Source organism: Calliopsis andreniformis, chromosome 5 (genome assembly GCF_051401765.1).
Source record: "Calliopsis andreniformis isolate RMS-2024a chromosome 5, iyCalAndr_principal, whole genome shotgun sequence".
Classification (NCBI taxonomy): domain Eukaryota; kingdom Metazoa; phylum Arthropoda; class Insecta; order Hymenoptera; family Andrenidae; genus Calliopsis; species Calliopsis andreniformis.
Genome location: NC_135066.1, coordinates 23,537,703 through 23,563,185, shown reverse-complemented (window position 1 = coordinate 23,563,185; position 25,483 = coordinate 23,537,703). Strand labels below are relative to the sequence as shown.

At 34.3% G+C, this 25,483-nt stretch overlaps 1 protein-coding gene across 8 annotated transcripts in view; it reads right to left on the bottom strand.

The window, feature by feature from the left end:
- LOC143179230 (uncharacterized) overlaps positions 1-25,483 on the bottom strand; it is a 590,730-nt gene that overhangs the window by 216,129 nt on the left and 349,118 nt on the right. For all 8 annotated transcript variants that reach the window (XM_076378351.1, XM_076378350.1, XM_076378352.1 and 5 more), the window contains one exon: positions 5,981-6,059. In XM_076378351.1, the coding sequence (XP_076234466.1) occupies positions 5,981-6,059 (79 nt within the window). The remainder of the gene's footprint in view (positions 1-5,980; positions 6,060-25,483) is intronic.

The window sequence follows — 25,483 nt, the reverse complement described above, 5'->3', positions numbered from 1 at the left end:
TTAAAGTCAAATACGACGAAAAACTAACTATCTCATATTTCCACTACTGTAAATCGAGTAATATTTACAATAATAACTTGAATTAACTGTAATTATAACGTATTATAAAAAGCGCGAAACTGAGTACGTATGTCTTCAAATTCTACAATATGTGTAATGAAAAAACTATATAAAACTAATAATTGAAGGTAATTATAATTAACTTAATATTACGAACGCAATGAAGGAGGTTCTGCATGAGTGGAGTAGCTATACTAGAAAAGGAGCGTATTAGGCGAAAAAAAGAGATGATTATATACATGGTGTAGGATGTGGTGGATCACTTTAAGGCAATCGCGCAGGCGAAGGAGGGGCCGTTACATAGGCAATAGCACGATTGCAAAGTAAACATTCTATTTATAGCACACTCTAGTATACATAGTAAATATTTAGCGATGGAATACATCGAAATATGACTTCAACACAGTACACGTGTAGGGACGTAAACAATTCAGTTACGTTTTGAAAATATTATTTAGTTAAATAACTACTAATTCACTTAATATTTCATTTACATCCTGTATGAGTTAAGGAAATAAAAATTTATATTCAGCAATTCTCAGAAACTAAAGAAGATACTAAAAACCATAAAAACAGTTAAGATTATATAAAGTTCAAATTTCTAGAACTAAATGTAATCCTTTTAAAAAGGGGTTGTACCGCGATTGTGTTGAAAAATATATTTTTTGTTAATAGCAGCTATTGAGTATTTAAAATAGCTAAATATACATTTTTTGTGGCTCTTAGATTACAGTAGATACTTATACCTCTAATATTTATTTTCCAAAATTTGAAAAGAAGTTATAGCTCTGATTACTGAGACACTTTTTTTCGAAGATTCTCTATTGGTTTACTCTGGTCTTCAGAATTATCCATACTTTGTGCTGAAAATTTACCTACAGATTACAGAAAAGGTCAACATTCTGAACAACTTTTCTTTATACATGTTCCCGTACTACATATTGTCTTTTGAATACTTGATATAAGTCTAGGTTAGGCTTTATTATATGTTTATCATATTATTCAGTTACATTTAAATTAGAAAGATAACGAATCAATCGGGGGTGCTCGAAAAAATAATGTCCTTTCGCTTATTTTTTGAAGAGAACGCCAAATTTAAAAGTCGTTTATACGTGAGCCCTTATTTAAGTAATTACCAAAATATTAGTAAGTATTGCCTTCAAGGAAGTTCAAAACTTTGTTACGTGGGCAACATGAAGTATATAACGTAAACATACAATTCAAACTTCAATGAAATGTTCATTTCATACTTTCCATGACGTTTTCATATGTTTCATGGTTTGGCGGTATTTCAATATTCTCATAATTAGAAAACAGACGGATCAAAGTTGGTCTGGGCTAGGCTCTCTTACGGTGAAAATGTATTTGATATATGAAGGCAATATTTATTAGTATTTCAATAATTAATTAAATAAGGATTCGCCTATCAGCAAAATTTAAATTTGACGTTTCCCTCAGAAAAAGTACATTCACTGCGATATTTTCATAGAAATAGTAGCTAAGCAACGACCGTGGAATGACGTGTACGCTGACATGGATTTATGTAACCAATGTAACTAAAGCTTGAAAATATATTTCAAGGTCATCAAAATCTAAGAGGTTACCCCTATTCTGTTGACCCCTAATCAAATAATCTATCGTATGATTTCTCCCTTAATTTTCTGAAATTAAGTAAACGAGATACAGATTCCTCTTAGTCAACAGAAAAGGCCTGAGTTACTTTAAGAGTGGTTGAGATCAATCAAATTTGTGTAACATATTTTCACTTACAACAGAAACATCCCGAACCCGGAAATTCAAAAAAATTATGCAACTTCGGGTATATGTAGAGCATGTGTAGGTATGTATTAAGCAATTTTTTTTGCTGCCCAAATTCACTCTAAGAGGTTGAAACTACCCTTCGAAAATTTGGCTATTTTTCGATGTTATTTTATAACTCGTAAACTACGCGAGGTAGGAAAAAACTTTTCAGACAAAAGTTATTTCTTTCGATTATATCTACTAAATGGTAAAATACGGATCAATTATTTAAACAATTAGAAAAAAGTTATAAACAAAAATGTTAATAACTTTTAATAAAATTAGTTCTTCACGTAAGAACTTAATCGGTGGTACAAATAATTGTGGAGAAGCATAATCCATGTTTTCTTCATACGTATATAACCTGTGTAGCATTGATACATTCTTCCTCGACAAATTCTGGACACCCTTGTATAATTGTACAAAAGCCGTACAAATTCTGGATACAATTGTATCTTATTAAACTGGATTATTGTATTATAGATGCGTGAAGAGCAGTATGCTTCTAAAATATATTAGAAAATGCTACATTACGCAGTAGAAAAACAAACTAGGTAGGAATAAAGGAAAAGAAAGATTCTGTTATATTTAGGTTGTTGTTATTAAAACTTTTTATATTTAATATAATTATCAAACTTTCCTCTTAGTTTCGCACTAAACAGATGAAATGATGTAGACATTGAATAAACATTTTGAGGTAAGTATAGTTTAATAGCTTTGAAAGCACTTATAAATATTATTAAGTGCCGTACGCGTGGGTAGGTTTCACTCTCGCATTCGATTCTTGAAAATATAATTGATTGTAGCAGTTTGGACAGATTCTATAATTCGAATAGATGCACGTAAAAAATTACAATATTAAAGTACACATAAGAATTGCAGTAATATGGCAATTATTTCAATATTGAACTTTTACATTAATCAGATTCGATATGAATGAATTATTCTTCATGATGATGAAATTCTTTGAAGAAGTGTTTAAAGCATAGAAATTGGTTACACCACGCACATCGTATGATGGTACGATTACCGCATATGGAACAACGAGGTGGTTATCTTAAATCTTATTTCTATCTATGTGTTATGTACTATTTTTTAATACATGTTAGAGAAATATGGTTAGCCCCGCAGCTTACATCTGATACATAACGTTATTAGATAGTCGAGAAACAGAGTTTATCAATACTGCACAGGTTATATACGTATGAAAAAAACATGGATTATGCTTCTTCATAATTATTTGTACCATCGATTAAGTTCTTACGTGAAGAACTAATTTTATTAAAAGTTATTAATATTTTTGTTTATAACTTTTTTCTAATTGTTTAAACAATTTATCCGTCTTTTACCATTTAATAGATATAATTGAAAGAAATAACTTTTGTCTGGAAAGCTTTTTCCTATCTCGCATAGTTCACGAGTTATAAAATAAAATCGAAAAATAGCCAAATTTTCGAAGGGTAGTTTCAACCCCTTAGAGTGAATTTGGGCAGCAAAAAAAATTGCATGGTACATACCTACACATGCTCTACATATACCCAAAGTTGCATAATTTTTTGAATTTCCGGGTTCGGGATGTTTCCTTGTTAGAAAGAAAAACAGTGCCGATTGTTTTGATTCGATTCGATTTGATTCGAAAAATGGCATTTTTCTCGCTGTATGTATCCGAAATCTCTAGCGTAGGGACTTGGCTGTTGATCCGTATACGCGGTTAACATCTTTAGAACAAGAAAAATTGTCAGAAGCCGCACATAAATTTTCCTCGTGGACGGAGGAGCCGTGTTTTATTCGAAGGACTTGCCGCTTTATCCTATCACTGTTTGGCTGAAGGTGAATCGCCTTAAGTACAGCACTAAACGAATGCTAAACTCGATACAACAGGCTCGATGGTACACGTCGAGCTTCTCGTCGAGCTTCTCCTCGAGCGACGTGGTGAAAATGTGTTTTACGCGACGTACGTGACCATGAAATTGCTAGAAATTCTGGGGCTGACAGAAACTCGCGAGGGGAAAGATGAACATGACAATAATCGTGCATTAAATCCAACCCCTACGACTGCTTAGTGTATCGAGAATAATTAAGTTGATGTACATACACACGGAAGCGAGAAACTGTTAAGTAGAAATATACGATTAACCTGTTGGAACTAAAGATATAATCTCACGTATTTGTTCACACATTTAGATCCTTTTTTTAGTTATCTGCTTATATACCACTATCTCATACCATTATATACCACATCTCTTTTCCTGACCTTAGCTCTAACCAACTCGAAACATCTTTTTCACTGGCCCTAGCTCTAACCCAACTCAAACCCCCTTTTTGCTACTTACCCTCGGTCTGCCACCATAATTTTGGAGCATATAAAAATTTTTATCTCGAAAACGAGAAGAGATCGACAATAATTTCATTTAGAAAAATTAATCCACGTATCAAGATACATGATATAAAAAAGTTTCAAAGAAATCGGTAAGGAGGGCCTTATTCTAAATAATTTCTCTCACTTTTTGTAGCCTTTGCGTAGTTCATTGGTTGAGTTGTACTTGGTTGTTTTTCTTTGTTTGTCGGTATATCCTGAGACTGTAGCACTATTTCTCCTCTGTAGTCAGAGGAGAGCTTACCCCTGTACTCAGGGGTAAGGGGGGCACCTCCTAGGGAAGTGGTCATTAATTTAATACACTATACGAGGTATTGGTGGTGTATAAATTGTTTGTACTTAATTCACCGGTCGCTTCTGTACACACGCACGCGTCAAGACTCGCGATCGGGAATATTCTGTTTACTAACACGTGTGGACTCTACGACGGCCGGAACAGGACTGACATTTAGATCCTTGAAGTATTATAATTTTCGTATTAACGTTAAGGAAACTGCGTATGAGTTAAATGTAAAATTTGAAAGAAAGGAAAGAAAAAATAGATAGTTTCCGTAGTTTCCACCGTTAAGTAAGGTAAATGTCCCAACTGTCAAATATTCCACTGAGTGAACAACCTAAAAATGCATATTCTGATACTTGAATTATAACATCTCAGTTGTTCAGTATAGTAGATTTATGATATTACTTTTTCTTTTTAATTACATTAAAATTTAAGCTTAACATTAAATAAAATAAGTGTCAGTGTTCAGGCATCGGGACATGATTGACTATTAAGATATTTGCCTTAATGTTCTAAATGCATATGAACTATAATTAATACCATAATATGTATCTATAAAAATTTAGCTATGCATTAGGTCTCTTTTTATATGTATAAATATTAAACTATTCATTGTCACAATGTCATAATCATATAGGTCTAACAACTATTCCAGCAATTATCTTATAATTATATTATCTTATAATCATATTACTCGTTGTTCGAATTCTATGATCACTGTGGAAGCAACATTCCACGGTCTTTTATGCAAAATTGAAGAAAACGTCACGCGTCATCTGCTTTCACCATCTCTCGTTCAAGGAAAATGTGCCTTCTAGCTCTGACGATAGTTAAAGTTCACACGACAGAATGGACCGAGATACATCGATTGTTCGGGGAAACAGAGTTGGTGGCTACGCGAAACATACGTTGTCTTCAATGTATAACGAGATAGTTGGAGATATAAAATGGTGGTAAAAGAGCGACTGTTAAAATCTAACGATCCACCGTTTTTCGTGAAAATATTTTCGTGGGGAAAATGAATTTTCCAGCAGCTACTGGGAATTTTCGACGACTAGACTCAACTTTTTGTTATTTTTCCAGGAGTATAAGTGTTGATCGACGGAAATTTTTGTCTAGCCGTTTGAAGCTCCGGAATGTTTATTGCGGTATCTTATGCAGGAAGCACGGAGTTTATGCAGGAAGAATAATATTTATGGTGTCTTGTGCTCTAGAGTTTGTGTAGGAAGAATAAATCGATTGCTTCAATTTTGGGTATTCAAAATGTGTGATATGTTAAAATATTTAAGGGTATATTATGCGAAGAAGAAATTTGTGACTATCTTGACGTAACTGTTGAATAGTATACATATATGTAGATAAGTTAGTATAAGAGCGTAAGGAACTAATCTTATTGTAAAGTATAATAAAGAAACATTTTTTGGGATGCGAAGGACGCAGAAATTATTTATAATCTAGCTCACCAGTCGTTGCCAGTTTTGGTGACATTTTGTCGCTTGCGTCCAGTTTGATGAGGCTTAGGTTCAGCCACCATGTTGACATCTGAAAATGTCGAAAATTAAATATTAGTTGTCGTAGTAAACATACTAATATTTTATGAAATACATTTAATATGAATTGAAAAGACGTATATTTTATTAATATAATCATAGTATAGTATTTTATAAATTCCTGTGAAAATACACAGATCTTAAATTAATAAATAAAACCCATATAAAAAATAAATCGAGGAATGAAAAATCTATGTGTGAGAGTATATCAAATTAATTTAAACTTAGTGATCCTTAAAACTTGATTACTTTCTAAATGAAGCCATACTAACATTAATATTATCACCCCATATTATAAATAGGAAATAAAAAGAACGAAAATGTAGACATACATATGTATAATATATTCTGAGTATTTTACATTATTATTAATTGTGTCACACACTTTAAATAATATATCAAATTTTCATCAAAAAGATTCTTTTATGGTGTATATCAGAAGCAAATTTAAAAAATATCTATCGCTTTAATCAATAATATTTATTAATCATATTAAGCCGTACATACATAACCAAGAAGTACCGTGCATTCTAATATAAATTTATTGCCAACTTAGGGTCGAACCACATTATCGATGCGCTCACGGTCTACACATCCTCCGCTCTTGATTGAAGCAAAAAATTGTTTCAATATATTTCGTTGTTTTTAAAAGTACGCCTTCACGTTATAAGTAACACACTAATTACGGTTGAACCATGTGTGAGGAGAGTATAGCCCTCACGCATGAGGGCCTCACGTTCACCCTGAACGTGAGTGGGCTGTGAGCGTATCGATAGTGTGGTTCGACTCTTCCTGAGCACTAGGCTTGAGATAAGAGATAAGTACAATTCTTGGTAACAGGTGCATTAGTATTCAAGCAGAAAATAGTTTTTAGCCAATTGTACATGTTTATGCCTAATTTCCAAGTATAGTGTCCTTAACATTACATTCTACAACCAAAGGAAATAGCAACAGAAAGTTTAACTTTTGTTCAATTTCTAAACAAGGATAAAATCTGTAAAATTTGGATCGCGAGAAATTGTGCTCACATTTTTATAGATTTAATCTCTTATCTTGATTCCAAATTTAGCGAAACGACAACAGGTGCCATGTGCTTCTCTGAGACTATTAAATCATAGGTGAAATATGATCATCTTTCCGTTAAAAATAAAAGCATTTATTGTGTTCGTAAAACGACAATCGCGATAGCATCGAAATCTGTCTTGTTCCTAATAGGCGGCGCAAATTAATAAAGCGTACCGTACCCAGGCCGGAGCTTAAACGTGCCTGCAAACAGTTATTAATTTCATCCCTTTCGCAGCACGTCTCTGTATCGTGCTAGATAACGCTAAGGTGGATAATGGATGCGTTCGTAACTGATCGCAACAGTTGAGCCGTTATGTCAGCGGAATATCCTTTCTTCCTGTCTCAGACAGGGAAGATGAAAAAAGACCTACGTTTCCCCAGCACACGCTTCGCAGACTTAATAATTTCTGGGCACACTCTTATCGTGACGAGATACCGAATGGAAGAATCTGGGAATAATGCAATAATAATTGTAGGAGATATTTTGTTGTTTTATTATTTGTGTATATCTCATGTTTCTGTATATTACTTTAGAGTATATTTTGTATATTAATTAAGATTTTAGGGAATGCAATATGTTATAGATTTAAAACAATAAATAAAGTAATTCCTTTACTCAGGTGACTATTGAGTTAAATATTGGATCCCTCTTGGGCAATATTTTGACTTTATATATTACTTATTTTTTCACATTCAGAAATGTTTGTTAACGCTGATAAAGTGTTGCGTGCTGTAGACTTAAAATAGTATCAAGCAGATTTTTAATTCTTTCATTTACTTAATTATTGAATAAAATATTGGCTCTCTCTTTCAGACGTTTTGACTTTATATAATATTTATTATCCTAAAAAGATAGTTTGTCATTAATAAAAGTGTTATGCTAGAATGACTTCATGTTTTCCATTGTCAAGTGAAAACTTCTTACGATCACTTTAAATAAAAACAGATGATTTTTAAAAGAAAATGGTTTGTTCACTGAAAAAGATTAACTCAAAAAATTTATAGACATCCAACAGAGTAACAAATCCTTTAAATTGAATTACATTATATGGGAAGACGTTTAATGTCAAGCTTTTAACCATATACACATATGAAAATTGGAAATTCACATTCAAGGTGAAGGTGGCTTTAATGTCAGTGACGTGTATCTTCGTAACCTTGCTAGTTATTTTCCGTTATCGCGCGAGCGCCCTTTACCGAGAAACCACAAATCTATGCTCTACTTGGCTCTCTATCACCGAGAATGATGATTCTCTGCTGACAGTGAGTACAAACATAATCTTAGACATGGTACGAAGCCAACTAATTCTAGTGGGTGTGTAGCCGCTACGAAACACGACAAAGGACCTATCCTTTGTGTAACCTAACCAAACACGTCGTTTGTACGACCTTTTGAGAATGTGCAAACACAATTCTTTATTGCTAAAAGTCACCACGATTATAACAACTACTTGAAAATCATGTCTTCGCAAGCGTTGGGGCAAATAACTGGATTTAGATTATCATTTTTTAAGCCTAATGTGTAATGCTTATCAAGTACTGTAAATTACACTTGTTCAGAGTTTTGTAAATTTTCTGCAAATACTGAATATAAGCAATAGCATTCGACATTTCGTAGAATATTAATGTTTGAGTAATTTCTGTTTTCTCTGGGAACGTAAACTAATCTCCGTGGTGCCATGTATCTACTTGCGCCCTTGTTTACCAAATATGTACAATGCTTGAACACTGCAGACGTAATACACAAACACGTATTAAGTCAGAATGTTCGCTGGTAGTTGATGCAGAATGCAGAGTTAACATAAATGAATGCATTCATGTATGTGTAAGTTGACGCCCGTTACATGGCAGAATAACGTAATAAACTAATACGAAGTGATGTATGTAATATTTAATAATAGAATGAGAAGTTAGATTATATATTACATAGCAAATATCACCTTGCAATACATAATGTAATAAATACATGAAACGTTGCCTTTAATGCAAATGACTTATATTCCAAGTCGATCTTTGTAAATTGGAAGTTAAGAGGTACGGACAGCGCCTATAGTATGCTTTTACACGATTAAAAAATATTTAAATGTTGCGAAGACTAAGAAATAAATTTATAAAAGATTATTGAAGGTCTTTCTTATTCATTATGACGTCCAAGTTGGAAGCTTTCTTCAAATAGTTATTCTCTAATGTTATTTAGCACATTACTCACAAAATATGTTAAAGCTTAATTTACTCATATGGTAACTAAGAACTAAGGTCATTTTCATTCCATTAAATACCTTACAGCGATCTATTTAGTTGATTTAGTTTCTAAACTCGGTTATATATTGTGTTGTGACAAGAAACATACAGGGTGTCAAAAACAGGAATGTCCAAACATTTTTTCAGTAATCATATAGGACTAAAATAGACAGAAAAACTTATGACACTTATAACATTCGTTTGACTTACGGTGAGATAACAGGCCTGTATTCACCCTCAGATTTTATATATCTAATTTCTTACATTTTCACAGAAACGTAAAAAAAGACATTGTATTAAATAGCGCAACATTAAAATAAAGTCTTAAAAACTTAGTTCTTGATAATTAGTGATGCAATATCAAACAGACATTCAGATGAACTGTCCTATAAACTTAGTAGGATTCCGTATGAACTTAGTTTTTTAAATATAGTTTATTGCCAAGATGCAATATCAAAAATCCTTTCTATAATACTGATTCCTTCTTGTTTTCAATATTCTAAGATTAATAATTCATCGACAAATTCATAAAACCAATTGTATGAAGAGATCTTGAAATTTGAAAAAAATTCTCGAAAAGCGTCCATCAAAGTATAACTCTTATGAGGGAAAATGTGTTGCCATCATATAAGGCTGACTAACATTTTGTTCGAAACTCAAAAAATCAGCAACGGCTCGGTAAACTGCATTACAACAGTCAAACAGTCCGATAAGAGTTATCTTTGCGACCCTGGCTGCCTACCTAAAATATACCCGCGTTGCCGACGAGAAAGGCGCTTAACTTTCACGAATGTTTCACCAAACGAGCTGCCATAATCCCGGTTAAATATCCCAGCTGTATCCTATACCCTTCCTACGCCATGTCGGCTCTCGAATGCTAGATTCTGCTCTGAGTTGACTTTTCCGACCGTGCAATCTGCGATATGCATAAAAATGCCATTCAACCGCGGTTCCTCGACTTTCCCGAATGAATACTCTGCTTCATCGAATGAAATTATTTCGACTACCCTCCTGTGCTGCTCAACGTACAGCCGTCTAATGAAAACGCGGATCTGTTGAGTTTTTTTGGCTCAATGTTATACACAAGAACTGTGAGTTCATTGACATTTTAGGAAAAAGAAGTGAGGGTGGAGGTAATAAATGATGGACTGATTTAAGAGAAGTTTGGTTTTATGTGATAATGGAAAAGACTGATAAGGGAAGTTTCCCAAGTGTTGATAACTGATTTTGATGAAATCTACGGAAGATATAGTTTTTGAAAAAATATTGAAGCCTTATTTTTTTATGGGCAATGGTCTACATGTAAGGGTGAAAATACTCCTCAAAATTGGGGATAGAAAACATATCTTTTTAAATATCTTGGAAACTATTCGGTATAGAAATAATCCTGTATACGAATATTATATATATTTTATCATAAATTTAATTACATTAACAGTTTTCTAAAATATAAATTTCTTTAAAAAATGTAATATTGGTTAACATTTTTTATTAATTCTTCGTGAAAAATATTATTCTATTTTCAAATAGCTTTATTTATATGAACTATACATATACCAAGATAAAAAATATGGATACTGTGAAATTTTTAATTTTTATCTCGATAAATATGTATATGCTATTATTGTAAATTTATCGTGTACCATGTCATGGAATTTTATGTAACCTTATTCATATTTTTAAAAGAAATAATTGTAAGCTCTGCAGCTTTGACAATAAGCTGATTTTAGAAATGCATCCTTAATCATATACTGAAAATGTTGAAGAAGGCTCAGTGTACCTTAAAGATTTTAATATGCAATACATACATACATACAAACTTCTACGTGTTGTACCAATCAATATTTAGTAACAATTTTCGTGCATTATTAAAATTCCAAATACAAATAAAATTATTAATTTTTTAAGTAGTAAAACTAATAAAAGGACTTAACAATAATGGGCAGATATTCAGGAATAATAGAAGTTTATCTTGACAAACAAATTAATAGAGTAGCCTCTAAATATAAACTATTTCGATTTACCATTAAACAGACTGTCTTTCTTCGTAACAATTTTTTCCGTTCTTCCCAATTTTGTTAAATCCAACGGAACGAGCCGTAAAATAATTTAAACTAAATGAGCAAAAATAGAACAAAATTATTAGCAAACAGAAAGTGGTAAATTATGTATAAATAGAAAACTAGAATAGAGATAAATAGTGACCGAATGTTACAGTCCAGTGAAAATTTTACCCTTTATCTTTCTTTTTCTTTCTATGTCCACTTATTTAACTTGTATAAATTATTTCATCATACAAGACTGAAAAAAATGAAAAACATTAAAAAGAAACATGAAAGTGTTGGTACTACATCTCTAAAAGAATTCAAAGTGTTCCCTAATTTAGGACTAAACATAGTTGATTTGGAATATCTGCAACTGTATTCCCAAATTTTAAAATCATTATTAGTCATCTGCTATTAGGATAAGTGTCATGTAATATACCTAACTGTTGAGGTTGTTAACAATACTTATACGTATGAGAACATGATAGAGTAACTATATATATACATAGAAGTTATTATTAAGGTTGAGGGAGGTTTCGGCGATAAAGAAACTCATGTGACTCGGACGAGAGAACCACAGCGGAAGGGACGTGGGAAAAACAAAAGACCGGCCGCAAGGCCCCTGTACGCAACGCTTTGACCGCGCACTTTGAATCACGCTTTCCAACACTCCCCCTTTCAAAGTGCTCCGTTCAATTGATTCACGCAGTAGATGTCTTCTAATACAAAATGTCTCGCTCAATCTTTACATAACGCTTAACTTAATTCCTTAAATTTAATAAATTCACGCATACTTCTAACTTATTCTTTGGCAATGACTTTGTCAATACATCTGCTATCATTTCGTTTGTACTTATATATCTTACATCTATTTCACCGCGTTCTTGCATCTCTCGAGAATAATGAAAGCGAATTTCAATGTGTTTACTTCTGCGGTGATACATACTGTTTTTGCACAACTGAATTGCACTTTGATTATCGCAAAATATGGTAACTTTATCGTGCACTAAATTGCTAAAGTTCATACTTTTTAACAGTCTTTTCAAATACACTGCCTCCTTTGTTGCTTCTGAGAGCGCAACATATTCCGCCTCCATCGTTGACAAAGCGACGGACTTCTGCCTTCTGGATTCCCAGCTGATGGGACCTCCCGCCAACATGCTTACGTAGGCAGAGCGACTTCTCCTTCCGTTTTCGTCTCCTGCCCAATCAGCGTCAACGTATACCTCGATTGGTTTACCTACAACTGAATAAGTTATGCCGTAGTTTATCGTACCTTTTAGATAACGTAAAACGTGCTTCGCAGCTTTCCAGTGGTAAGTAGTCGGGTTTTCGCTGAACTGGCTGAGGACGTTTGCGGCAAATGCTATATCTGGCCGAGTGGCATTTGACAGATATATTAATGCTCCTATAAGTTCCCTATATGGGACCTTTGACATGTCTTCCCTGTTCGTATTTTCTTGGCTGAACACTTCATTCGCTATCAATGGTGTGGTTGCTGGTTTGCAATCTTCCATGCCAAATTTCTTCAAGGTTTCTTCTATATATTTGCGTTGACATATCTTGATCTGACCAGTATCACCTTCCCTTTGAATGGACATGCCAAGGATGTTCGTTACCTTGCCCAAATCGTTTATTTTAAATCTCCTTTTCAATAACTGTTTTATATTTATTAGTTCTTGCAGATCATCTGATGCTATTAATATGTCGTCGACATATATGATTAATACTGTGTTTTTAGTATTATCTATATAAACACACGGATTGATTGAAGATTTGGTTAGACCAATTCCCTTTAGGAAACTATCTAAAGTCTGATACCAGTCTCTTCCTGCCTGTTTGAGACCGTAGAGCGGTTTCATGAGCTTACAGACTTTATTTTCTTTGCCTGCTTCCACAAACATTTCCGGCTGTTGCATGTACACGGTGTCTGTTAATTCTCCTTGCACGTATGCGGTAACTACGTCTATGTGATGCACGTGCATTTTGTTTTCTACTGCTCCCGCCAGGAGAGTTCGTATTATTTCGTACCGTGCTACTGGTGCAAATACCTCATTAAAATCCACTCCTATCCTTTGTTCGTTTCCACGGGCTACCAATCTTGCCTTGAACTTGTTAATTGTGCCGTCTTGATTTTTCTTCAGCTTAAACACCCATCTATTCGTGAGAATTCTAGTATTTTTTGGTTTGTCTACCAATTCCCAAGTTTTATTGCCAATGAGGGAGTTGTATTCGTCTTCCATGGCGGTCAGTCATAACTCCTTTTCATTGCTTTTCATTGCTTGTGCAAGTGTCATTGGTTCCTTATATTCTATTTCGCTTGTGTTGGCTGCTTGATGGTAGATTTTCTTAGGCCTACCTCGATTTCCGGTTCGCAATAATTTAGGACGACCCCGCGTTCTTCTATTGGATGTTCCTTCTTGTTCTTCTTCCGTACGTTCTTCTTGTTCTTCTTCAGTACTTTCTTCTTGTTCTTGTTCAATCTCCGTTGTCTCTATTTGGTTCTGAATTGGGCATACGAATAAATCATTTTCCTTGTCTTTAGCAGTTTTCATTTCTTCGTAAAATTTCACGTCTCTTCGTTTCACGATATAGTTAGTTCCACGTTCCCATAGTCTGTATGCTTTTGATTCTTGATCATATCCAATTAGAACATACTCTTTACCCCTTGGTGTAAATTTATTTACTCTGGGTTTCTTTTCCAGAGCGATCACCGTGCTGCCAAAAATTCGTAAGAATCCAAGATATGGTTTCTTACCTGTCCATTTCTGGTATGGTGTTGTATTCAATTTTCTGGTTGGACATCTGTTTCTCAGAAAAACCGCTGTATTTACAGCCTCCGCCCACAGCGTTATTGGTAATTTTGATTCCGTCAACATTGTACGTGCCATTTCAACTATCGTTCTGTTAGCACGCTCAGCAACTCCATTTTGCTGTGGTGTATAGGCGGTAGACAGTTGCCTTGTTATGCCCTCTTCTTCAAGATATCTAGAAAATTGTTTCGAGAGGTATTCTCTGGCGTTGTCACTACGTAATTTCTTTATACGTTTCCCCGTTTGCTTCTCAACACGATTCTTGTAGGCTTTAAATGCAGAAAGTATTTCTGACTTTTCTCTGAGGATGGCTACTTCAGTGTACCTACTCCTGTCATCAATGAAGGTGGCGAAATATCTAGCACCCCGTAAAGATGGTACGCTCATGGGTCCACAAATGTCTGTGTGCACGAGCCCCAATACATTTTTTTCAATGTTATTTGAATCTTTAAATGGTAGTTGTGTAATTTTACTTAAGTCACACACTTTACATTTGGGCATGCTCTCCATCTCTCGTTTGCTCATCTTCATTCCATGGACCATGTCTTCGTCAATCAACTTCCTAACGTCTTTGAAGTTTAAATGACCTAGCCTTTGATGCCATCTAGTGAATTTGTCATCTTCTCTTGATAACATGGCCCTTTGGTCAACCGTTGGTTTTACTGCATATAATCCATTTTGTTTATAGGCAGTTAACGCAATGCTACCATCTTTACGTTTCACAATGGCTGATTTTTCATTAAAAGATACTGTGAAACCATTGTCAGTGATGCTTGACACAGATAGAAGATTATTTCTAAATTCTGGGACCCACTTTACATTTTTTAGTCTAATTATTTTTGATTCTTTGTTACCTGAGTTTATGTTTATTTTAACTTCTCCTGCTCCTAAGGAGCTTGTGCTGCTTTCCGTTGCTGTGCAAATTTTGTCCACTTGACCCTCATTGAGATTTTCAAACTTTTCTCTATCCTTACACATGTGTGCAGTAGCTCCGCTGTCCAGGTACCAGTCATCCGATGTGATAGAGTTGATGTTTAATGCCATAGCCGTCATCGCCTCTTCTTTATTGCTTCTTGAGGAGGTAAATTTTTGTTTGCTTTTGCAATATCTAGCTATGTGGCCAACTTTTCCACACACGTAGCATTTTTCATTAAACTTGCTGTTACGATTTTCAGGTTTCTGTTTCTGAAAAGATTCCCTTTGTGGCTTCTTATCCTGAAATGCCTTCTTATTTGACAGTAATGCTATTTCCTTATCACAGTCTCTTGATACGTCATTGTCTGTTTTTCTAATTTCTTCTTCAAGCAACTTTACCTTCAATTCTTCTAATGTGGGCATCTTTTCTCTGGATTCGATGGCAATACAGAAGGTTTCATACTCGCTAGGCAGAGACATTAAAAGCATTATAGGTAGTACAGTATCTGGCAATTTTATACCTGCTTCCGTAAGTTGTTCCACCTTATGGATAAACTCATCTACATACTGAGACATGCTTTGGTTAGGATCTTTCTTCATTCGGTACAGCTGTTTGTACAGTACGCACTGTTTCATAGGTCCTTTTGACTCATACACACTCTTGAGTGCTTCCCATGCTTGCAGAGATGTCTCAGACCGTTTAACATGGTTGAATTGACTTTTGTGTAAACTTAATATAATTAAATCGAGAGCTTTCTCGTCCTTCGTAGTCCATGTGGCTGTATTCTCTATTGTTCGCGCAATCGTTCCACTTACGTATCCCCATAATTCGTTGAAGCGTAAAATACTTTTCATCTGAATCTTCCATGATTCATAATTCTCACTTCCCAACTTTTCAATTTGTTGGATATTTGCAGTGCTCATGGTGCTGGCTTCACTTATCTTCAACACGTGGCACTCGGACACACCTAACCTCACTTTCTAATTATCGATACTTTTGTCTTTGTTTTCTGGGCCCATAACCTGTTGAGGTTGTTAACAATACTTATACGTATGAGAACATGATAGAGTAACTATATATATACATAGAAGTTATTATTAAGGTTGAGGGAGGTTTCGGCGATAAAGAAACTCATGTGACTCGGACGAGAGAACCACAGCGGAAGGGACGTGGGAAAAACAAAAGACCGGCCGCAAGGCCCCTGTACGCAACGCTTTGACCGCGCACTTTGAATCACGCTTTCCAACACTAACAAATCAAAATAAGTTTTAAATGTGAATTATGGAGAATGACAATTAATTACTGATTAAATTAACGTGTGAATGATTAAATTAATTACTCGATGTAATGTATGTACATATGCGTATGTGCATATTTTAATAGAAACTTTTATGCTGTTGGTATATTATTATTACTTTAACTACAGGTTTCCATGAATGAAAGTAATTAAATGAAAATAAAAATGTTCTTTTCCCCTCAAATACTATAGCTTGTATTTTATTTTCTGTATTTAGTACGTTTTTACAGATTAATTGGATTCCATAATTTTTGATGTATTTAAAATTCTTATAAATAAATAAAAGCTTGACCATGATATGTTGTTGTATATTGTGCGATACGAGTTTCAATTGCTAGATAGTATATCGAGTTGATAAAAAAAAACGTGTAAATAATTTAGGACGCAAATTTCAATACTAACAACAACTTCTGACTACACTAGTAGTTATAAAAAGCTAGACACGTGGTAAGAAATTTAAAACTTTACATATTCCCCAAAAATTGTCCCATTTTTCCTTTTTTATTTGTATACCTAGATTGCGAATTTTTATGCATTTATAGAAAGTTTAAATGCTTAAAAAGTTACAAAATTCATATAATATTAAAAAATATAGAAAATATGAAGAGTATAGTACAAATTCTGGTGTTTGGAAAAATAAAAAATTTTTATTTCGGTTTCATTCTTTTAACTGTGTTTAAGAGAATATGAAATTGTATAAAAATTATCAGTCAATTCATAGCTAACTTAAACCCTAACTTAAACACTAACCATACCGGCAGTTCACATAACCTAACCATACCGTAACTGGTCATTTGGCCGGTTACGAAATGGACGTTATTTTTATGAAAAGAATTGTCAATTTATTGTAGGAAATGGTGCACAGCATAACTTTGATGTAATAATAAAGTAATCAATCATATATTTTTTATATATTTTATTTTTATATGTAACAGTATATTTTTTTTTATTATCTGCATTTTTTACAGACGACAGGTTTTTTCTTCATACATTTTCCGCAGGCATATTCTTTTACAAATCATACATGATTTGGTTGTTTTATTATCCTTACAAAATCTTATTTGGCATGTTTTTCGCGTATGCGAAATATTACATGGATCACTTGATGTTCCTTATACGCTTTCCTTTTCTTCTTGGAGAAATTTGTGGTGGACTTGGCAAGCTCTTCTGCTAATTGTAATAGAAATTGTTGCCTTGAAATCGTTTCTCTAGTTATTTCCTTATAAAGGATTCAGGCATTGATACCTGCTAAATCAAGAATGTTGAAAAAAACCTGCACAGGCCATCTATAAGATTTGGATTTGACACTGTATTTTCTCGCCATCTGATCAGTCACATTGACTACGCATTTGGTTTTATTATAGTATGCAATTGTTTCAGGCATTCCCTTGCTATTGTTATCGATTTTTACACAATTTTGCTTTGAACTAGTAATATAACTTTTTTTCTCGGTTTAGTCTTATAAATTGTTAGCGTACAATCATTTAATTTATAAATTATGGCCGAGAAGCGTTCCATTTCATCCGTTATTCGTTTCGCAAGTTTGAACAATTCTTTTCTATTACTTCGAATAGTTCCAACTAGTGTCGCAACGCTTCTACTTCTGTACACTTCTTTATGTGCTCGATAATATGATCATCGATTATCAAAGAAAATGCAGTTTTTGTTTAACCAAACATAATATTCCGTTTACTGTGTGTTGTTGGTCCTGACGCTTGTTTGAAGCTATGTGATGGTCTTTCGACTGTTGAACCTTCTTTATTTGTTGCTAAACTGTTCCGTCAAGAGCCACTTCAGTGTCAGACAAATCATCACTTTCACTTTCGGAATCTGATACAAATCTTCGGCACTTTTGTCCCCTGCGGACATTCAAAACGTTTTCTTCTTCATTGTCAGTGTCAAACAAATCATCACTTTCACTTTCGGAATCTGATACAAATCTTCAGCACTTTTGTCCCCTGCGGACATTCAAAACGTTCTCTTCTTCATTGTCAGTGTCAAACAAATCATCACTTTCAATTTCTTCAGTGTGGAACGAATCATCCTCACTATCAATTTGCTCATTTTCAGACTTAGAATTTTGCGTGTCTGAACACTCTTCACTTATACTTTGTATGTTTTCCAATAACATTCTCACTGAACGTGTGGACATATTCAGGGATAAAACAAAATACAAAACCAATGTATTGAATATTATTAAGTTCGATCATTCCTCGTCCTATTTGGTTGCTCTGTGACTATTCGATCTGCACTCTGTGATTCACAAAATGACACTGCATTTAGATTTCGTTTAGATATGGGGTACTCATTATGGGGCGAGTACTTTTTGAGAATCTCCGATAACGACAGAGCCAAGCAGATATTGCATTCAAATGTATACAGCTATAGACTTTTAGATCTTACTTAAATTCAGAGCTAAGGTTCCAGGTAGAGAACTTTAGAAAAATAAGTAAATTCGTCGACCGGTCAAATGACCGGTTCCGGTAAGCAAGCCAGGTGATCAACTTTTCTCGGTAAAAAAAGAAGCACAAAGAAATAAAAATCGACAAATTTATTAATTAGATAATATAAGAATTTAGGTAAAGTTAGACGAACAAAAAAATAATAACAAATGTACAATTTTAAATCAAACTTTGAAACCAGTCATTTCACCGGCACTTGTACGGTTAATCAATAGATTAACCATTAGATTAACCAATAATTTCTCAATAATTTCAACTGATTTGCTACTGTTTACCCGAAATGACTGAAGGACCAAATCGAAAGCTTTACATCTAACTATATCTCTGCCCTTTAGCACATCAAACCTCGTGAATCATTGCCATCGTTAATTACCGTCTCATTGGCTGAATTATCCGTCAGAGTGTAAAGTTTGTCCGTAAATCATTGCGAGTGAAAATGTAGGTAGCAACCAGTGCAAAGGAAGTCGGGTATCGATGTCATCTGCAAGCTCGTCCGAAGGGTGATGCCCAGTTACTATTGTGAATTGTTCCTTCGAACTAACCGCGGCGGCCGCGTCTGTAACCGGCAGCGTCGGTAATGGAATATGACAACGCGAGCTGCATAATGATCAACCAGCTCCCTACCTCTGAACTTTCTAATAAAACGGGCATTGTTGTGGACGGGCGAGACTCGACGGGACCAGAAACAACGAACAACAAACAAGTAACCGTGTGTCGATGCGTTCAAACTAGCAATTCGAGCGTCACCGTTGGTTCGCTAATTCGGTTAGCTGAGGCGTATAGTTGGTGGTCTCCTTGAAATTTTCTAACGAAATTGTTCTGAATTGTTTGACTGCAAGGTTAGCAGCAAGAAGCTGTTGATTTGAATTCACAGAGAAAGAGGGAGGGACAGAGAGAGAGAGAGAGAGAGAGAGAGAGAGAGAGAGAGAGAGAGAGAGAGAGAGAGAGAGAGAGAGAGATTGGGGGTAGATATAACTGGTGGTTTTGTTGTCTATAAGACGAGCATAATACGATATGATCCTGCTGGTAAGCTGTTTCGTGGTGTTAATACGTTAATTAGAATTTCGCTAATTAATACTTTCGGGACGCGACAGTTTCAGCGCCGCTTTAACAGAGGATGAATGTCTCTGATGTATTATAGGGGTGAGGAACGGTTTACAGGAGTTTGAAGCGTGACAGATTTCTATGATGAAAAGGAAGATATTATTATTACTGATTTTTTTTTGGAGGGAAGAGCTACACGAAGAGCAACATAGAAGTACACGATAATAGTGAATGTATAAGAAAATAATATATGTTGCGTTTTCAAATAGATTGAGTTTTTGCCCTAGTTGAAGTTTATAATCTAGAATTTGTATTTCTAAGAAAGAATATTGAATTAGAATAACTTTTCTTTTAACGGTTTAACGCTCGCCTTTTAAGTTACTATTATTAATAAGTGGCAAAAAAATATTCTGCCAGCCCAAACTATTCGATATTGAACGAGTTAAGAAAGAGTATATAACAAAACGTAGGTCTCTAATAAACAGAATTTAAATGAAAAATGTTAATTTTGAACACAATCACAATCAGAAATGAATATGTTTAGTCGTAACAATAAATTTATTTCCTTTTCTTCGTGACAAATATTACACATGGCACAATAGGGAAAAACCTTTAGATCCTCTTTTTAATCAGTTCATTTAAGAACTTTACAGGGATGAGGAGTAGCTAACGTGTTCGGGTTTTTCTGTCCTGTTCCCAGTGAATACTCAGCTAAGACTGACTTTCTCAAACATATGGGGGTTATTCCTTGCGCAATTTAGGAGAGAAGGAAAGTCCAAGTGCAACACCAAATGCAAGGCGCCCACCCAAGTTCAGACATCTCCTATTGTTAAGAATATCGGGACATCGACCAGCCGAGACACTCCGACTTTCTAAAACATCCGGGCACCATTCGTTCCAAAGATTTTGAGAAACCTTGAATGCTCGCTGTGGTCAATGTCAGGATTATTCCACTAAACCCAGGCGATCCCGTTTGTGTCTTTCGGTCGTCCTGTAACTCACATGTGCAGGTTTTTCTTTAACACCTTCCCTCCCTTCTGTCTATGAAACAAAAGTTTCGTTACGGACATTTACGTACGAAACATGTACGACGTTTTGTCTTATAATCACAAGTAAACCTAGTTATAGGTTTATCTTCTTACTGTAAAAATTTTCAGGATGGCAGAAACGAAAAAGGTTTTTATTCATGCACGTCTCGGGTAACACCTTCTGAAAACCGTGGCACTCGCCGATCGACAATGCACGTCGCTAACAATAAGCAACGCTTAACCGCGCACAGCAGTGATCATCTCGCATGCTGTCTGGTCATCGCAGTTCTCACACTCTATATTCTTACATTACTTAGAGTTAGTTTAACATTTGAGGTCAAGTAAAAGCCCTTCGTGATACCACATGTTTTTTAAAATATTTTAGTCAAAGTTGACTGTCTACTATTTGAATTACTTCAAATGAATATGTAAAGCTGAGCCTTTCTACACAACTACAAATTATTTCAAAAGATTATCACTTGATTAAAAATTTGTTATTAATATGATACAACACGTACAACACGTACAACTTTATAAATGAAAGCACATAAATACGTAACTGAGTTAGTACCGACGTAAAATATTGAATTATTGCATTATTTCATAATGTTTTATGAAATTGCTCTGAAATGCATTACTTGCATATACGATCTAAAATTTCAACTGTACTGTGAGTGCCTATTGATTAAGTGTAAAATCTGAGTCAAATGGTGAAACACATACTTATAAGAATTGCAACTCTGTAATCACGTAGATACATGCAGTAATAACTATAAGACTATTAATATTTTAGAATACAAATTAACAGATTAAATTATTCCTCACAATATTTTCTCTTGTTACGCACGAAGAGTATTTTTCCGTTACTCTCCTAAATATTCGACTCTCCGCCTGTTAAAAGAAAACGTCCTAGCACTTTCGTTTTTTCGTTATCTTAATGAGAGCGCGACGCCGAACAGCTCGATAGCAACAATGACGCTGTACCAACCGTAAAAAATTTCCTTATATGGAAATTTCTAACGAATCCCCACTTACTTTTCGGCCTATATAAACCCCAAGATTTTTGCCCTAACGCGTTCAGAACAGTATCGTCACATTGACAGTCAAGTTCATCAGAGTTGGTTACTATACAGTTAGATTGGGCTAAAGTTTTCTTTCGAGTCTACGGTTTAACCTCATAGAATCCGCGAGTCGGCATAAATTCTATCTGGCAATTTCTATGACTACTCTACAAACTTATGTATTATAATACACAAAAGTATTCATTGCAATTTGACTAGATTGTTTCCAAACCTATAATTACCATAAGCGATCCCATTCGAACTTGACAGATCCCCTACGATACAACTTAGCCGCTCAAGTTGCATCAATTAGTAATTAACAAGTTACGAGGCTTACTAACATTTCCTGCGGCTTTCTGATTGCATATTAAATTCGTCCGCATGTCCTTACTTCCAAAGAAAACTGTATCCAACCTAGTAGCTCCTCGATTTATTCGAGTTCGTCCACAAAAGTTAACCTATTCAACAACTATCTGATTTTACATCAGATTGGTTTACATCCTACAGCTACCTGTAATACCAGTTTCATCTGTATGTTATCCAACCTCCTTACAGCTACCTGATTTTTCATCAGGTTCGTCTGTTTGAATTTACCAACCTCTTTAACAGTACCCCAATTTATTTTGAGTTCGTTTGTGAAACTGATCCTAGTGACTCCCTGATTACGCATCAAGTTCGTCCACGTCTACAATAATCCCAACGGCTCACTGATCTCGCATCAGTTTCGTCCGTTGTACCAACTAATAATTCAACCACTATATTCTTTGGAAATATATTTATCCCGGAAATATATTTGGAAATATATTTATCCCCTATTATATATTTATATACTCGTATCCCGTCTCGTAACACTCTAAACTCATTGTTCTTCTAAATTCAATCTTTTTTCGGTCACATCCACATCAAATTTGAACCTTACTTACATCACATGATTCCAGAGGGATCGAAGTTTCTCTCTACTAAAAAGTAAACACGTCTCATTTTAATCCAGCCATAGATTTTCGTTACTACACTCACTCCACTTTAAATACTTCTTGTAATAATATAGTATAATTCTGAGCATGATATGACAGCCCAAAGATGTTTATATGATTCATATAATATAAGACACTGTCCTATTTATCCCAATGATTTATCACAAATATTATTTTTTGAGCATGATTATAATTATAATATGAAATAAAGGAAGGGCAGACTTAAAGGTGCAGTAAGAAATGGTATTTAATTTCCCGCTGGAAATTGACTCGACAAACAGTAACAAACGCGTTCGTTTAACGCCAGGCGAAATGGTTTCCTGGCTCGTTTGAAAAAAAAAAAAAATATTATTTCACGCGGTTATGCCGGCCGTTTCCCACTTCCACTCGACGATTCTTCCGCCATTCAGCGGGCCGCGATAAAACGAACGATGTAACGCAACAAATCGCAACGTTCGTCATGCTGTCCGGTACGTGACGAGAATGAGAATTGGAGGTGAAAATAACCCACGTCCCGTCAACCGATATGGTTGGATAAAATTGCACCGCAAATGGCCAAGTTGTTTCGAGTAGTTAATCCGGTAATTGGAATGTTGCCAATTAATACCACCGTCCCGAGACTGCGAAATATCGTTTCGCGCGACGCGCACGCAACGTGACGAATCAGCTTTGTCGCGTAAGGATAATCCAGACGAGTGAGTGTTGCGGAGAAAACCTAGTTTCACGTTCGAAATTAGAGATATAAAGCTTCTAACAAGACTTTTACAGAATTTGATATCTAAATATGTGTTCTTTTTATCTCAAATGACATTACAGTTATATGTATTACTTACGATTAACTATAGTTAAAATATTTCATACATACAGGTACTTAGGAATTTGGTCACGAAGAATTATAAAATGCACATATTTCAATTTTGACTGCATTTTATTATTAGGTTCTGTTGCGCCGATTTTTAAGTAAAATCAAAAGCTTTATATTTCACTGTATGACTAAAAAATCTGACACCTTTTGAGAAAATAGAATTTACAAATTACCTCACAGATAGGGAAAGATTGTAAAAAAATTATACAGGATCTTCAAGGTTTTAAATGTCAAACTTTATCAGTACGTTCTATGACTCTAGATAAAAAAAATGTTATATGAATATAGGTTGTTTAACGTTTTATTAAACAGATATAAACATAAATATGAAATTCCAAGGAAACGGTTAAGAATAGCGATATGTAGTTTTATGCGAGTTGTGTCTATTAGTAGCATACATCAAATACCAATTTTTGCTCAAAACTAATTATTACTAACAAGGAAACATCCCGAATTCGGAAATTCAAAAAATTGTCTAACTTCGGGTATACGTAGAGCATGTGTAGATATGTATTACGCAATTTTTGTTGCTGTCCAAATTCACTCTAAGGGGTTGAAACTACCCTTCGAAAATTTGGTTATTTTCGATTTTATTTTATAACTCGTGAACTATGCCAGATAGGAGAAAACTTTTGAAACAAAAATTATTTCTTTAGATTATATGTACCAAATGGCAAAATATTGATCAATTGTTTAAACAATTAGAAAAAGTTATAAACAAAAATGTTGATGACTTTTAATAAAATTAGTTTTTTACGTAAAAATTTAATGGGTGGTACAAATAATTATGAAAAAGCATAATCCATATTTTTTTTCATACGTATATAACCTGTGTAGTATTGATGAACTCTGTTTCTCGACTATCTACCAACGCCATGTATCAAATGTAAGTTGCGGGGGCAGCCATGTTCCTCCAGCATGTATTAGAAAACAGTACATAACACATAGATAGAAATAAGATTTAAGATATCCACCTCGTTGTTCCATATGCGGCAATCGTGCCATCATACAATGTGCGTGGTGTAACCAATTTCTATACTTCTTTGCATATTTCTTGCATATTCTTGTTCTATACTTCTTTTGAACACTTCTTCGAAGAATTTCATCATCATGAAGAATAATTCATCCACACCGAATTTGATTAATGTAAAAGTTCAATATTGAAATAATTGCCACATTACTGTAATTCTTATGTCTATTTTAATATTGTAAGTTTTGGCGTGCATCTATTCGAATTATAGAATCTGTACGAATTGCTACGATCAATTATATTTTCAAGAACCAAATGCGAAAGTGAAACCTACCCACGCGTACAGCACTTAATAATATTTATAAGTGCTTTCAAAGCTATTAAGCTATACTTACCTCAAAATGTTTATTCAATGTCTACATCATTTCATCTGTTTAGTGCGAAACTCAGAGGAAAGTTTGATAATTATATTAAATATAAAAAGTTTTAATAACAACAACCTAAATATAACAGAATCTTTCTTTTCCTTTAGTCCTAATTGGTTTGTTTTTCTACTGCGTAATGCAATATTTTCTAATATATTTTAGAATAATACTGCTCTTCACGCCTCTATAGTACATTATACAGTTTAATAA